Source organism: Camponotus vicinus, unplaced genomic scaffold (genome assembly GCF_025532165.1).
Source record: "Camponotus vicinus isolate PSW18456_S1 unplaced genomic scaffold, iyCamVici1.0 SCAF_14, whole genome shotgun sequence".
NCBI classification, from domain to species: Eukaryota; Metazoa; Arthropoda; class Insecta; order Hymenoptera; family Formicidae; genus Camponotus; species Camponotus vicinus.
Window position 1 is genome coordinate 6,846,101 of NW_028141950.1, and position 17,620 is coordinate 6,863,720.

General features: G+C 27.6%; 3 protein-coding genes across 3 annotated transcripts; all 3 read left to right on the top strand.

Moving 5' to 3' along the window:
- The first annotated feature begins 52 nt into the window (after window positions 1-52).
- Window positions 53-4,740, top strand: LOC145965303 (lysosomal aspartic protease-like). Its single transcript, XM_083088752.1, has 8 exons — window positions 53-413; window positions 1,437-1,663; window positions 2,346-2,464; window positions 2,601-2,800; window positions 3,097-3,219; window positions 3,299-3,434; window positions 3,678-3,770; window positions 3,850-4,740. The coding sequence occupies exons 1-8, from the start codon at window positions 349-351 to the stop codon at window positions 4,015-4,017; spliced, it is 1,131 nt and encodes a 376-aa protein (XP_082944878.1). The 5' UTR covers window positions 53-348; the 3' UTR covers window positions 4,018-4,740.
- A 1,910-nt stretch (window positions 4,741-6,650) lies between these two features.
- Window positions 6,651-11,310, top strand: LOC145965285 (lysosomal aspartic protease-like). The gene is made up of 8 exons (XM_083088728.1): window positions 6,651-6,826; window positions 7,687-7,925; window positions 8,468-8,601; window positions 8,731-8,933; window positions 9,203-9,325; window positions 9,391-9,526; window positions 9,767-9,859; window positions 9,994-11,310. The coding sequence occupies exons 1-8, from the start codon at window positions 6,765-6,767 to the stop codon at window positions 10,234-10,236; spliced, it is 1,233 nt and encodes a 410-aa protein (XP_082944854.1). The 5' UTR covers window positions 6,651-6,764; the 3' UTR covers window positions 10,237-11,310.
- Window positions 11,311-12,169: 859 nt separating this feature from the next.
- On the top strand, window positions 12,170-17,184 carry LOC145965286 (lysosomal aspartic protease-like). The gene is made up of 8 exons (XM_083088729.1): window positions 12,170-12,345; window positions 14,086-14,324; window positions 14,525-14,652; window positions 14,785-14,987; window positions 15,287-15,409; window positions 15,474-15,609; window positions 15,859-15,951; window positions 16,031-17,184. Exons 1-8 carry the CDS (start codon window positions 12,284-12,286, stop codon window positions 16,274-16,276), a joined length of 1,230 nt encoding a protein of 409 aa, XP_082944855.1. The 5' UTR covers window positions 12,170-12,283; the 3' UTR covers window positions 16,277-17,184.
- The last annotated feature ends 436 nt before the right edge of the window (window positions 17,185-17,620 follow it).

The following is a 17,620-nucleotide window of genomic DNA, read 5'->3' on the forward strand; positions in this document are numbered from 1 at the left end:
TATTCTTTCGAAAGAATTGTTTTTATTGTTAATCATGAATTTATGTAAATAAATGTTCTTCATTAAAAATACACGATCATGCAAAATATGGTATATTTAAATTAAATTGATCGATGGAAATCTATCAGGATTTTTCGAATGTTTCGCGCGTTCTCTACCTGTTCCAGCATTCAACAGAGGGGCACGCGCGATCATATATAACGCTATCGAATACCAATACAGTGCTAAGGGAGAGTTAGTAAACGACAACACTTTATTTTTCTGTGTATCTGGTCATCAAGAGTCGAAAGAAAGTCGTCGTTGAAATTTTCACGAATCGAGACTTCAGCAGTAAATAAATTCTGAAATATGTTTCGCCTTTTTGTGACTTTAATGACGGTGTTCTTTATGACAATTGACGCGCGATTGGACAGGTCAGTATATATTATATTATATTGCATATTGGCATATAATAAATATCGAACTTACAAAGATCGATTTTTTCTCGTTTCCGACTTCTTGGATTAAACGTGTGGCTTGTGCAAATGCAATTAATACTTCAATACAAATTGAATGAAATTTCTTTTGTTAAAACGTATATTTTTATTTATTCGTCAAAGAGTAAATAAAATGACAATATTTTTGAGAAAGTGTCATTGTTTTTTCGTAACGTTCGCTTTTGTCCATCTTGCCTTTATCCCTATTTAAACGACGACCGTTGACATAAATCGTGATTGGAGGTCATCAAAACATCTAATTGTAAACTACTTTTTCACGCGATAGCAGATCAACTGTAGGTATAATGAGTTGCTTTGTATTATTTGTTTACTTGACATTTTCCGTATCCTATTTTTAATAGTTGATAAAGTTACTTGTTTTTAAATTATTTTTATGTGTAAAATTACACAGAAATTGTCGTTAGTTAAAAATTAAGGTCCGTTATGTTATAATGAATTTTATTTAAAAAAGTCTGGATTACAAATTAAATATTACATTTGATATATATATATATATATATATATATATATATATATATATATATATCAAATGTAATACTTAATTTGTAATCCAGTCTTTTTTCCTCATATATATATATATATATATATATATATATATATATATATATATATATGAGGAAAAAAGACTGGATTACAAATTAAATATTACACTTGATATATATATGAGAATCATATAATTCAGAAGTATTGAATTACTAAACATTTCTGATATAATTATATCTGAATGCGTAATGTACTTGTATTGTAAATACGTAAATTATATAATTGATTTCTGAGACGTTTAAATTTGTGTAGACTTTCGTAACTTATATTTTTGTTCTGAGAATACCTGTTAGTTATATCAAATGTGAATATTCATTTTATATATATATATATATATATATATTTGTTAGTATACATGTACTTGCATTCACAGATTGTTCTTTATGTTATTTCAAGGAACAAGAGAGATTTCCTTTCAGAATTTTTGAAAAAAGGTGGCAACTTGCAAAATGTTCCTTCGTTAGATGATAATCTTCCTTCAGTACGTTTGACCAATTTTAAAAACTTGAATTACTATGGCTCCATTAAAATTGGAACTCCACCGAAAGAATTTAAAGTTGTATTTGATTGTGGTTCCACACATCTTTGGGTATTCTCCAAAAATTGCACACTTTCTCTTTGTTGTAAGTAATTTTATATATATATATATATATATATATATATATATATATATTACAGTTGTAGATAGAAATATGTGTGTGTGTGTGTGTGTGTGTGTGTGTGTGGGTGTGTGTGGGTGTGTGTGTGTGTGTGTATGTGTGTGTGTTTTTATTTGTCATTTATTAAGTAAATTTCATTTAAAAGGATCGTTCTTTAAACAAGCTTAAACTTCAAGTTCTTAAATCCGCGAATATATATATTTGTCATTTATTAAATAAATAATATATATTTTTATTTGTCATTTATTAAATAAATTTAATATTGTATATTCTATCTACAATTATATTTTTCAAGTGTAATTTTGCGATATTTAAAAAGTTGAATACAATACAGATACGTTTTTACTTAATTTTATAGTAATATTTAATATTATAGTATAAATATTACAATGGTAAACTTTAAAATTTGGAAATGTATAAATTCATTTAAATAATTTATCACATTCTTTCGCTGAAGATACAAACAAACATTGATAAACAAAGATGATTTATGAATTAATTCGACAAATACATGTACAACATTATATCATTATTTATAAAAGAATATTGTATATTTAATATAGGTTAATAAGACAATATCTGTATATATATTTTTAAAATCTTTCCAATATTGCTAATTTTCGATATTACTGAATATGCTTCACAGCAGGACATAATCAATATTATAGTATGAATTCCTACACATATATAACAAATAATTCTGAGATTGATATAGGATACGTCGATTACAGTATACATGGATTCCTATCTACTGATATAGTAAATGTAAGTCATTATTAAATAATCAATCCAATTTAGTTATAATTATAATCATAGTTTAAACATTTCTCAAGCAATCATGTTTTTTTTCTTGCGCGGCAATGATGATGTATGTATTATTTTAATACCAATTTTATCATAGGTTGCCAATCTCGATGTGGAGGATCAAACATTTGCAGAAGCGGTATACATATCAAATAAAGATAAGTTTAATGCACAAGAATTTGATGGTTTCTTCGGATTGAGCTCTTCCAAATTATATGATGGAACAACGCCTGTCTTCGACAACATGATTGGACAAGGTCTAGTGTCATCACGCATTTTCAGTTTTTATCTAAATAGGTACATATCTTCTCTACTTATAAACAACATATATCTATAGACAAGAGTTTTTAATAAACATACAGTTCTATATTTATATATATATATATTTATATTTATTTTAATATTATATATTATATATTTTAATATTATATATTTATATTTATTTTAATATTAACATAAGTTAAATTTATTATTTATATACAGTATTATATAATTATTTAAATTAAAGTAATATTTATATTTGCACATTAAATATAACTTAGTCTTAATTTGCACATACATACATATTGCGTTATAAAAAATATAATTTGCAGAGACACTTCAGCCGATTTAGGTGGTATATTGACATTGGGTGGTTCCGATCCTGATTATTACGAAGGGAATTTCACATATATTCCTTTTACTGACAAAGAGTACATGCAATTTACCATTGATAGGTACGTTATTTTTTAAATTACATTAATCATGTTTCAACAAATTGTTTACGTTATTGCTTTGTACGTTATTGCTTTGTAGTATCCATATGAATGATTTAACTTGGTGCGAGAAAGGCTGCCAAGCTGTCGCTGATACAAGTGCTTGGCAAATAATTGGGCCACGATTACATATTGCATATATTTATGAATTTATTGAAGCTGATCGACAGGGAATAGTAAGTAAACGATATTTCAAGTAATCATATCTTTCACAAAGCACGTAGTTTTTGATAAAAAGGTTATAAAAAATTAAAATAGCGATAAAAAAATAAATATTAGGTACCACCCGTTCAAATGAAACATAAACTTTTATGGAACAAGGACATTAATCCTAGTTTCCGTTGAACATATTTATTAATATATTATTTATTAATATATTTATTATTAATTACTAACTTGATATTATTATTTATTTAAAGGTGGACTGCGATCGAATTTTCCAATTGCCTACAATCAGTTTTAATTTGGGTGGTAATTTATTCGATCTTACTGGTAAAGATTACATCATTCGGGTGAGTGCTATAGGAAAATTATTTGAATTACTTAAATATGTATAAGAGAAGTTTATATTGTGTATTTAATTCTGCTCAGCATCCAGATGATGAAAGTATATGTATACCCGTTTTCTCGAAACATCTTCACTCAATATATGACGATGAAATAAAATGGGTTCTGGGCATGCCATTTATTGGCCGTTACTACACCGAGTTTGATATGGAAGAAGGTCGAGTGGGATTTGCTTTGGCGAAAAATATATAGAATTCATCAAAATGTATAGAAAATCTTTCATTGTCACCTTTACTGTATACTTATCATCATTTATTTAATAATTTGTTTAATTTTTGGTAAGAAAAACATTTAATCTTGTTTAATCGCCAGCCGACAAAGTTCGCATATTATTAATGTGAATTTTTGCGTATGTACATAATTGTGACTTAATTTTCAACAGAAATATTTTATCGTGAAAGCAGCTGATATGAGCTTATTGCTAATTACAATGTGAATTTTTGCGAGCATTGTCATTTGCTAAGTTCATTGTTGCATGGCCGTTTAGTCGATATAATCAATCTATTCTTTCGAAATGCCGATTTTTCCTTCATTATCATTCTTAATCACGCGCACATTTAATAATTTATTTTAATACAATTTGTTTTCTATTTATAAAACAAAATATTAAATAAAATATTTTTAAATTTGATTGATCGATAGGACGGATTCATAACACGGATGTGTTTCGAATGCGCGCGATTGTATATAAAATCGCCGCCAAATGTCTATAAATGATAGCTCTAATAGTCGAGTACAATTTCTTTTTTGTATGTCGCAACGTACAGAAAGAAATTTACACGAAATTTCGAAAACAGGCTTTCTCGTGGTGTCTGTGGTGTTGATCGACGCGAAAATCCAAAACTAAGTTCATATATTATATTGTATGTGTACGTTACATATCGGTATAATAAATATTGAATTTATAATAATCGATCTACCTCGTCGACCACATTCGACTTTCTGTAATCCAAAACCTATGTAAATGTGATCGCATACATGGAACACTAATAAATCCTAACTAGAAGGTTATTCGTGCAGTGCGATGAGCAATAGAAGTTTTCGATTTTATGATAATGTTATAAAAATCATTTTCTCTTTGCTCGATTTAATAAGAATTAAAGGTGAAAGGTTACATTGGATATAATAAAATTAATCTTGAAGCTCTTTCGTATATAAAGCATTTTTATTGACCGAGAATTCCAAAGGTTTTCCCGTTTCACTCACTACATCTTCGTACGCGAACAAGAATTAATATGCTTCTCTTCAGTGAGAGAACAGCTCGTTGTCATTGCTTTAAGATAATCTCGCTGCGATCTAAAATATTTCCGAATCGCATCAAATCATCGACTTATCGACCTGATTTTATCTGTATTATCCATTCCATCATGTGCCCTTAAATGCATAACGGTACTGTTCGACACGACAAATGCGTTTTCCTGATTACAATTTACTATATCATATTAATCGCTAAAGATTGTGGTGATAAAAATGCGATAATATATTCCGCTGTCATGTAATTAAAAATAATATCTCGGTGTTATCTTCTCTCGATTCAAATTCTTGCGTAAATCGAGAGTGCAGGAATGGACGGCGCGAAAAAATTGGAAAAAAATTGACATTTTTTTTGTTCTTGGTTAATAGATGCCACGAAAATTTCGCAATTAAAGCAATTAGCGCGCGATTCAGCAGCGCTTTCCGACTTTTTTGAATAAAATAAGCTTCGTTAAAGAGTTCTTAAGAATCTCATAGTCGGATACCATGATTTCTCAGATTATAGTTGAATATTAATAGCGTGAAAAATTAATTATTACCGAACGATTATTATTTCCTATTTTTGTCTGAAATAATTTTATTATAAATTGAATATAAATATTACACTATTATTACGCTATTATTATTTATGAATTTTAATTTTAATATATGTAATATATATGTTTATATACACATACTATATGTTTGAATGATACCAACATTCGATATCAACTTTTTAAAATCAGGATGAATTTGATAAAAAGAACTAATGAAAACATATTACAATTTTTTTATCTTATAATGCGTTTATTTTATTATAAGTTATGTTATTATAAATTTAGTTATATAATGTAATTGAAATTACCATCATAGTAATGTTTCTCATTATTGAAAATTATCTTATTTCGATAAATTAATCACACATTTTTAATAAAAAAATACGTTTCCTTATTAGAGATCTATTTCTTTCACAAAATTTCGTATAATTGCATTTCCTAAAATTTGCTTAAGATAGGAAAGTAATGTACATATGGTATAGTTTTTTAAGTTTTGTATATAGAATCTCAAACTAAAATATTCGTATTAATATTATCCTAATTTAACATAACAAATTGTTTATAGCAAAGTTTATGAAATTAATGAATATTCAAATAAATATTTCAAGATTATGTATATTTTCTTTTCTCTTTATAAACTTCAGGAATTCATCAAATAAGGTGATTTATAATTATATAAATATAGTTTTTCCGGACAAAATTATATAAAAAATGTCGATTAATTAAATGCTACTTTCTGCAGATTATCTATTGTAAAGTTAATGTTGCATGATTATCTGTTTAGTCGATATAAACAATGTACTCTTTCGAAGAAATTGTTTTTATTATTAATCATGAATTTATGTAAATAAACGTTTATAATTAAGAATACACGATCATGCAAAATATGATATATTTAAATTAAATTGATCGATGGAAATCTATGAAGGTTTTTCGAATGTTTCACGCGTTCTCTCCCCGTTCAAGCATTTAATAGAGGGGCACGCGCGATCATATATGTATATAACGCTATTGAATACCAATACAGTGTTAAGAGGAAAGTTAGTAAGCGACAACACTTTATTTTTCTGTGTATCCGGTTATAAATTTCGAAAGAAACTCGTCAAATTTTCACGAATCAAGACTTCAGTAGTAAATAAATTTTGAAATATGTTTCGTTTTTTTGCGGTAGTGACGGTGCTCTTTATGACGACTGACGCGCAATTGCACAGGTCAGTATATATTATATTATATTGTATATTGGCATGATAAATATCGAACTTACAAAGATCGATTTTTTTCTTGTTTCCGATTTCTTGGATTAAACGCGTGGCTTGTGGAAATGCAATTAATGCTTCAATACAATTTAGATGAAATTTCTTTGGTCAAAACGTATATTTTTATTTATTAGTCAAGGAGTAAATAAAATAAGAATATTCTTGAAAATGTGACTCATTGTTCTTTCGTATTGTTCGCTTTTGTCCATCTTGCCTTTATTCCTATTTAAACGACGTTAACATAAATCGTCATTGGAGGTCATCAAAACATCTAATTGTAAACTACTTTTCACGCGATAGCAGATCAATTGTAGGTATAATGAGTTGCTTTGTATTATTTGCTTAATTGATATTCTCTGCATCCAATTTTTAATAGTTGATACAGTTTTACTTAATTTAAATTATTTCTATGTGTAAAATTACACATAGAAATTGTCGATAATTAAAAAGCAATGTCCGTTATAATGATTTTATTGAAAAGGCTGGATTACAAATTAAATATTACTTTTGATATATATATGAGCGTTATAAAATTTAGAAAGATCATCAAGTTAATAAATATTTCTATTATATTTAAATGCGTAATGTACTTATATTGTAAATATGTAAGTTATAGTTGATTTCGGAGGCGTTTAAATTTGTATAGACTTTCATGACTAATATTTGTTCTGAGAATATCTCTTTAATATCTCTTAATCATACAGAATATGAATATTCATTTTATGCACATATATTTACAAATATATATATATATATATATATATATATATATACATATACTTGCATTTACTAAATATTCTTTATCTTATTTCAAGGATTTCATTGTACAGGATGCATTCCATTCGACAATATTTGAAAAAAGTTGACACCAACTTGCAAAAAGTTTTTTTGTTAAATGATAATTTTCCTTCAGAAAATTTGACCAATTTCAAAAACGTAGCTTACTATGGTATTATTAAAATTGGAACACCACAGCAAGAATTTAAAGTGGTATTTGATACTGGTTCCGCAAATCTTTGGGTATTCTCCAAAAAGTGCACAATCCCTGTTTGTTGTAAGTAATTTGTTTATATATACATATATATGCATGTATATGTTTTTATTTGTTATTCGTTAAATAAATTTTATTTAATCGATACCGTTCTTTAGACAAGCTTAAACTCGCGATTATCTGTATATATATGTATATATATATATATATATATATATATATATATATATATATATTCTATCTATAATTATATTTTTCTAGTATAATCTTAAAATATTTAAAAAGTTGAATATAATACAAATATAAATTTAATTATTTTTATAATAATACTTAATATTATAATGTAAATATTACAATAGCCAACTTTGGAATTTGCATGTATAAATTAATTTATACAAGTTATCACATTTACTTTCTGAAGACACAAACATGCTTCGATAAACAAACATGACTTAATTCGACAAATACATTTACATATACAACATATAGCATTGTTTGTAAAAGAATATTGCATATTTAATATAGATTAATGCGGTAATATCTCTATATATATTTTTAAAATCTTTCTAAGTTTGCTAATTTTTGATATTAAATATGCTTTACAGCAGAACATAACCAATATGATAGTGCAAGATCCGAGACATACAATGCTGTAACATATAATGGTCATTTTATTTTCATTAATTTATCATATAGCTGTTCTGATGTACGTGGATACCTAGCTAATGATATAGTGAATGTAAGTCGTTATTAAACGAACGATCCAATTTAGTTACAACTATAATCGTAGTTTAAATGTCTTAAGCAATCATGTTCTTTTTTTGCGCGGCAATGACGATATATTATTTCAATATCAATTTTATTAAAGGTTGCCAACCTCAATGTAAAGAATCAAATATTTGCAGAAGTGATATACATATCAAATGAAGATTTATTTGATGTACAAGAATTCGATGGTCTCTTGGGCCTGAGTTATTCCAACATATCTGTAGGTGGAATAACGTCTGTCTTCGACAACATGATTGAACAAGGGCTAGTGTCATCACGCATTTTCAGTTTTTATCTAAATAGGTACATATCTTCTCCACCTATGAACAACGTATATCTCTCTCTAAACGAGAGTTTTTAATAAATATGAATATTATATATGTAGTTCTATTTAAATGTATATTTATATTTATTTTATATTTATTTTAATGTTAACATAAATTAAACTTATTATTTATATATAGTATTATAATTTTTTAAATTAAAGTAATATTTATATTTGGACATTAAATATAATTTAATCTTAATTATTATACACATACATATTGAGATATAAAAAATATAATTTGCAGAGACACTTCAGCCGATTTAGGTGGTGCATTGATATTCGGTGGTTCCGATCCTATTTATTACGAAGGGGATTTCACATATATTCCTGTTACTCGCAAAGGATTCTGGCAATTTACCCTAGATAGGTATCGTTATTTTTTAAATTACATTAATCGTGTTTCAACAAATTGTTAACGTCATCGTTTTGTAGTGTCCAAGTGGAAGGTTTTATTTGGTGCGAAAAAAGCTGCCAAGCTATCGTTGATACAGGCACTGAGAAAATAATTGGACCAAAAAAGGATATTGCATTTATTTATCTACTTACTGGAACTGATACACGCGGAATAGTAAGTAAACGATATCGTTTAAGTAATCAAGATGTCTTTCAGAAAGCACGTAGCCTTTGATAAAAAATAGTAAAAAATTAATAATAGCGATTAAAAAAAAGAATAAATATTAGGTACGTTCAAATGAAACATAAACTTCTATCTCGGAACAACCACTTTAATACTTGTTTCTATTGAACATATTTAATATATTTATTAAATATTTTTAATTACTAACTTGATATTACTACTCATTTAAAGGTGGACTGCAATCGAATTTTTCACTTGCCTCCAGTCAGGTTTATTTTGGGTGGTAAGGCGTTCGATCTTACCGGTAAAGATTATATCATTCGGGTGAGGATATATATTTAAATAATTCGGATATATATTTAAATAATTTAAATATATATATATATATATATATATATATATATTTAAATAATTTAAATATATATAGGAGAAGTTTCTATTGTATATTTAATTCTCAGGATCCAAACGATGAAATGACATGTGTAAGCGTCTTTTTGGGACGCAACTTGGAAAGTGAAATAAAATGGATTCTAGGCATACCATTTATTGGCCGTTACTACACCGTGTTTGATATGGAGAGAGACCGAATGGGATTTGCTTTGGCGAAAAGTTCATCGAAACGTATAGAAAATCTTTCATTGTCACCTTTTATTGTATACTTTATCATCAATTTTTTTAATTATTTGTTTAGTTTTCGATAAGAAAAAAATTTAATCTTTTTTAATCGACCACCGGCAAAGTTCGCATGTCATCAATGTGAATTTTTGCGTATGTGCATAATTGTGTTTTAATTTTTAAAAGTAATACTTTATCGTGAAAGCAGCTGATAGGAGCTTATTGCTAATTAGAATACGAATTTTTGCGAGCAGTGTCATTTGCTAAGTTCATTGTTGCATGGCTGTCTAGTCGACATAATCAATCTAACCTCTGGAAAACGCTTATTGCTCCTTCATTATCATTCTTAATCACGCGCACATTTAATAATTTATTTTAATGCAATTTGTTTTAATTATAAAACAAAATATTAAATAAAATATTTTTAAATTTGACTGATCGATAGGACGGATCGATAACACGGATGTGTTTCGATTGCGCGCGATTGTATAGCAGTCGCCAAATGTCGACAAACGAGAGATCTAGTAGTCGAATACAATTTATTTTTTGTATGTCCAGTCACAATGTGCGGAAAGACATACATTGTATTGTATGTGTACGTTACATATCGATAAATATCGATATAATAAATATTGATTTTATAAAAATCGATCTACCTCGTCGTGATCACATTTGACTTTTTGATATCTAAAACCTATGTAAGTGTGATTGCATACATAGAACGATAAATCCTAAATAGAAAGTTATAGATTGTTATTCAAAACATATCTAACCATCGTCGTATGTTCTCGATTTATGATTCTTGCGTTATGTACGAAGAAGTGCAATATATCTTATTTATTGAATGGATCTAATGACTTCTCTATATTTCTAGAGTCTAAAGAGACGATCTTCAACTGAACATTTGTATCTATTGTAACAAATAACCACTAGATCTGGTTGTTCCGTATTATCGTTGATGCATGTTTCAATCAGACCTGAAATAAATTGATTTCAAGTTGATTATAAATATTACATTGCTATTATTATTTATGAATTTTAATTGTAATATATGTTTATATATGCATATATATGCATATTATATAATACACATACTGTATGTTTGAATTATATCAATATTCGGTATCAAATTTTTTAAATCGGGATGAATTTGATAAAAAGAACTAAGAATAAAATTACAGTGAAATTATTACAATTTTTTATCTCATAATGTGTTTATTTTATTATAAGTTATCTTATTATAAGTGTATTCTTATAATGTAATTGAAATTATCCTCATAATAACGTTTCTCATTATTGCAAATTATCTTATTTCGATAAATTAATCACACATTTTTAATAAAAAAATACGTTTCCTTATTAGAGATCTATTATTTCTTTCGCAAAATTTCGTATAGTTGCATTTTTCTAAAATTTGCATAAAATAGGAAAGAAATGTACATATAGTATAGATTTTTAAGTTTTGTATATACCTAGTATCTTGAACTAAAATATTCGTATTAATATTATCCCTAATTTAACATAACAAGTTGTTTATAGTAAAACTTATGAAGTTAATGAATATTCAAATACATATATCAAGATTATGTATATTATTTTTTTGTTTAGAAACCTAAAAAATTTATCAATTAAAGTGATTTAAAATTGTATAAATATAATTTTTTCGCGCAGAATTATATAAAGAATGTCAATTAATTAAATGCTACTTTTTGCAAATTATCTATTGTAAAATTAATGATACATGATTATCTGTTTAGTCGATTAAACAATGTATTCTTTCTTGAAATAATTGTTTTTTATTATTAATCATGAATTTATGTAAATAAACGTTCATATTATAGAATACATGAGCATGCAAAATATAATATATTTAAATTAAATTGATCGATGGAAATCTATCAAGATTTCTCGAACGTTTCGCGCGTTTTCTCCCCGTTCAAGCATTCAATAGAGGGGCACGCGCGATTATATACATATACATATAACGCTATCGAATACCGATACAGTGTTAAGAGGAGAGTTAGTAAGCGACAACACTTTATTTTTCTATGTATCCCGTCATAAAGTTTTGAAAGAAACTCTTCGTTCAATTTTTCATGAATAGAGACTTCAGTAATAAATAAATTCTGAAATATGTTTCGCCTCTTTGCGATAGTGACGATGCTCTTTATGACGACTGACGCGCAATTGCACAGGTTAGTATATATTTTATATTGGCATGATAAATATCGAAATTATAAAGAACGATTTTTTTCTTGCATTCGATTTCTTGGATTAAACACGTGGCTTGTGCAAATGCAATTAATGCTTCTACACAAATTGAATGAAATTTCTTTGGTTAAAACGTATATTTTTATTTATTAGTCAAAGAGTAAATAAAATAAAAATATTCTTGAGAAAGTGACTCATCGTTCTTTCGTAACGTTCGCTTTTGTCCATCTTGCCTTTATCCCTATTTAAACGACGACTGTTAACATAAATATCGTGCTTCGAGATCATCAAAACATCTAATTGTAAACTATTTTTTCACGCGTTAGCAGATCAACTGTAGGTATAATGAATTGCTTTGTATATATTTGTTTAATTGACATTTTCTGTATCCTATTTTTAATAGTTGATACAGTTACTTATTTTCGAATTATTTCTACGTGTAAAATTACACGCAAAATTGTCGTTAATTAAAAAGCAATGTTCGTCATAATGATTTTATTTAAAAGACTGGATTACAAATTAAATATTACTTTTGAGATATATATGAGGATCATACAATTTAGAAACATTCTGATACAGTTATATTTAAATGAGTCATGTATTGTAAATATGTAAGTTATATAATTGATTTTTGAAACGTTTAAATTTGTTTAGACTTTCATGACTTATATTTGTTCTGAGAATATCTGTTAGTCATATCAAATGTGAACATTCATTTTATACATATATATTTGCAAGTATATATGTGTGTGTGTGTGTGTGTGTGTGTGTGTGTGTGTGTGTGTGTGTGTGTGTGTATACAGGGTGTTTCATTTTAATCCGACCAGTCGAATATCTCGAAAACCAAGCCCGGGAGAGAAAAATATTTCAGACAAAAGTTGTTTGGTTTCGAGGGGGCCATAAGATGGTATCATTGGTTTGACCTTGAAGAGTCATTTGAAGGTCACGTGAAGGTCACTTCAATTTTTTTAAATGGGACACCCTATATATTTTTGCACACTCTTGTAGCTGACATCGAGAGCTTTCCAAAACACTATCATTAAGTACCTTTTCGTTAAGTACTTTTTGAGTTATGAGGGTTGAAATAATTTCTTAATTTTACATAAACCGTAAAATATCTTGTAAAATATTCACTTTTCGATTATCTTACCTTAATACTTTTATGTACAAAATAATGAGAGGAATCAATTGGTTTAAAAAAAACACATAGTTGTTTTTAAGAAAAAATATGGAATTGTTAATTGCAAATTACATATTTTTTCTTCAAAACAACTATGTGTTTTCTTTACACCAATTGATTCCTCTCATTATTTTGTACGTAAAAGTATTAAGGTAAGATAATCGAAAAATGAATATTTTACTAGATATTTTACGGTTTATGTAGAATTAAGAAATTATTTCAAACCTCATAACTCAAAAAGTACTTAACGAAAAGGTACTTAATTATAGTGTTTTGGAAAGCTCTCGATGTCAGCTACAAGAATGTGCAAAAATATATAGGGTATTCCATTTAAGAAATTTAAGGTGACCTTTATGTGATCTTCAAATGACTGTTCAAGGTCAAATTATTGTCACCATCTTATGGCCCCCTCGAAACCAAACAACTTTTGTCTGAAATATTTTTCTCTCCCGGGCTTGGTTTTCGAGATATTCGACTGGTCGTATTAAAATGAAACACCCTGTATATACTTGCATTCACAGAATGTTCTTTATGTTATTTCAAGGATTCCATTGTACAAGATGCATTCCGTTCGACAATGTTTGGAAAAAGTTGACACCAACTTGCAAAAAGTTTCTTCTTTAAATGATAATCTTCCTTCAGAAAATTTGACCAATTGCAAAAACGTAGTTTACTATGGCATTATTAAAATTGGAACACCACAGCAAAAATTTAGAGTGGTATTTGATACTGGTTCCGCAAATCTTTGGGTATTCTCCAAAAAGTGTCTACTCTCTGCTTGTTGTAAGTAATTTGTTTATATATATATATATATATATAGAGAGAGAGAGAGAGAGAGACAATATCATTATATATTTTTAAAAATTAAAATATATAAAAATAAATAAAAATGAATAAAATAAATAAAAATAAACAAATAAAAATTAATAAAAATTTTTCTAATTTTGCTAATTTACGATATTGAATATTTATTTGCTTTACAGTAAAACATAATAGATATGACAGTACAATATCTGAGACATACAAAAATGTAATAAATAATAATAGTTATTTCGAGATATCATATGGCTGTGTTGATGTAATGGGATTCTTAGCAATTGATACAGTGAATGTAAGTCATCATTAAACAAACAATCCGATTTAGTTACAACTATAATCGTAGTTCAAACATGTCTTAAGCAATCATGTTCTTTCTTTTGCGCGGCAATAACAATGTATTGTTTCAATATCAATTATATTATAGGTTGCCAACCTCAATGTAAAAAATCAAATATTTGCAGAAGTGGTATATGTATCAAACGAAAAGGTATTTTCCGAACCAACATTTGATGGTCTCTTGGGCCTGGGTTATTCCAATTTATCTGAGGCTGGAACAACGCTTGTTCTCGACAATATGATTAAACAAGGTCTAGTGTCATCACGCATTTTCAGTTTTTATCTAAATAGGTACATATTCTCTCCAGCTATGAACGTATATCTCTAAATAAGAGTTTTTAATGAATATGAATATTATATATATATATATATATATATGTATATATGTATATATATATTTATAGTCTGTTTGTATGTACATTTATATTTATTTTATACTTATTTTAATATTAACATATATTAAATTTATTATTTATATATAATATTATAATTTTTCAAATTATAGTAATAATTATATTTGCACATTAAATATAACTTAATCTTAATTAACACACACACATGTATATTACGATAAAAAATATAATTTGCAGAGACACTTCAGCCAATTTAGGTGGTGAATTGACATTGGGTGGTTCCAATCCTACTTATTACGAAGGGGATTTCACATATGTTCCTGTTACTCGCAAAGCATACTGGCAATTTATCATTGATAGGTACGTTATTTTTTAAATTACATTAATCATGTTTCAACAAATTGTTAACGTCATCGTTTTGTAGTATCCGAGTAAAATCTTTTACTTGGTGCAGAGGAGGCTGCCAAGCTATCATTGATACAGGCAGTGAGAAAATAATTGCACCAAAAACGGAAGTTTCACGTATTAATAAATTTATTAAAACTGATTCACAGGGAAAAGTAAGTAAACGATATCTATCAAGTAATCATATCTTTCACAAAGCTCGCAGCTTTTGATAAAACAATTATAAAAAATTAATAATAGCGATAAAAAAAGAATAAATAGTAGGTACATTCAAATGAAACATAAACTTCTCGGAACAACGACATTATAATCCTTGTTTCCGTTGAAAAATATTTAGTATATAATATTCAATATATTTATTAAATATTTTTAATTATTAACTTGATATTATTATTTATTTAAAGGTGAACTGCAAGAGAATTCCTCGATTGCCTACAATCAGATTTAATTTGGGTGGTAAGGCGTTCGATCTTACCGGTAAAGATTACATCATTCGGGTGAGTGCTATAAGCAAATTATTATTTAAATTATTTAAATATATATAGGAGAAGTTTCCATTGTATATTTAATTTTCAGGATCCATGCGATGAAAGGATATGTATGAGCGTCTTTAGGGAAAACTTTGAAAATGATACTGAAATAAAATGGATTCTAGGTGTGCCATTTATTGGCCGTTACTACACGCAGTTTGATATGGAAAGAGACCGAATAGGATTTGCTTTGGCGAAAAATTCATCAAAATGTATAGAAAATCTTTCATTGTCACATTTTATTGTATACTTTATCATTAATGTTTTTTATTATTGGTGTAGTTTTCGATAGGAAAAAAATTTAACCTTTTTCAATCGCCAACCGATAAAGTTCGCATACTATCAATGTGAATTTTTGCGTAATATGTACATAATTGTGTCTTAATTTTCAACAGCAATACTTTATAGTGAAAGCAGCTGATATGAGCTTATTGCTAATTAGAATGCGAATTTTTGCGAGCAGTGTCATCTGCTAAGTTCATTGTTCACGGCTGTCTAGTCGATATAATCAATCTATTCTTTCGAAACGTTGATTGCTCCTTTATTATTATTTTTAATCACGCGCATATTTAATAATTTATTTTAATGCAATTTGTTTTAATTATAAAACAAAATATTAAATAAAATATTTTTAAATTTAATTCATCGATAGGGATCGATAATACGGGTGTTTCGAATGCGCGCGATTGTATATATAGCAATCGCCAAATGTCGATAAACAAGAGCTCTAGTAATCGAGTACAATTTATTTTTTATGTCTTTATGTCCAGTCACAACGTACGTAAAAAAATTTGCAAGAAATTTTGAAAAAATATTTCGCTTCTCGTAGTGGCTGTGGTGCTGATCAACGCCGAAATCCAAAGATAAATTCATACATTGTATTGTATGTTTACATTACGTATCGACATAACAAATATTGCTTTTATAAAAATCGATCTACCTTGTCGTGACCACATTCGACTTTCGGAAATCCAAAATCTATGTAAATGTGATTTCATTCATAAAACACCGTTAAATCCTAAATAGAAGGTTATTCGTGCAGTGCGATGAGCAATAGAAGTTTCCGTTTTTATGATAATGTTATAAAAATCATTTTTTCTTTGCTCGATTTAAAGAGAATTGGAGGTGAAAAGTTATATTGAATCTAATAAAATTAATCTTGAAGCTCTCTCGTAAATAAAGAATTTTATGGACCGAGAATGTCAAAGGTTTTCCCGTTTCACTCCTTACATCTTCGTATGTGAACAAGAATTAATATGCTTCCGTTCAGTAAGAGAACAGCTCGTTGTCACCGGTTTAAGATAATTTCGCTGCGATCTAAAATATTTCCGAACCGCATCAAATCATTGACTTATCGACCTGATTTTATCTGTTATGCATTCCGTCATATGCCCTTAAATGCATAACGGTGCTGTTTGACATGACAAGCACGTTTTCCTGATTACAATTTACTATATCATATTAATCGCTAGAGATTGCGGTGGTAAAAGTGCGATAATATACCCCACTATCATGCAATTAAAAATAATATCTTGGTGTCATCTTCTCTCGATTCAAATTCTTGCGTAAATCGAGAGTACAGGAATGGACTGCGTGGGAAGATTGGGAAAAAATTGACATCTTCTTTGTTCTTGGT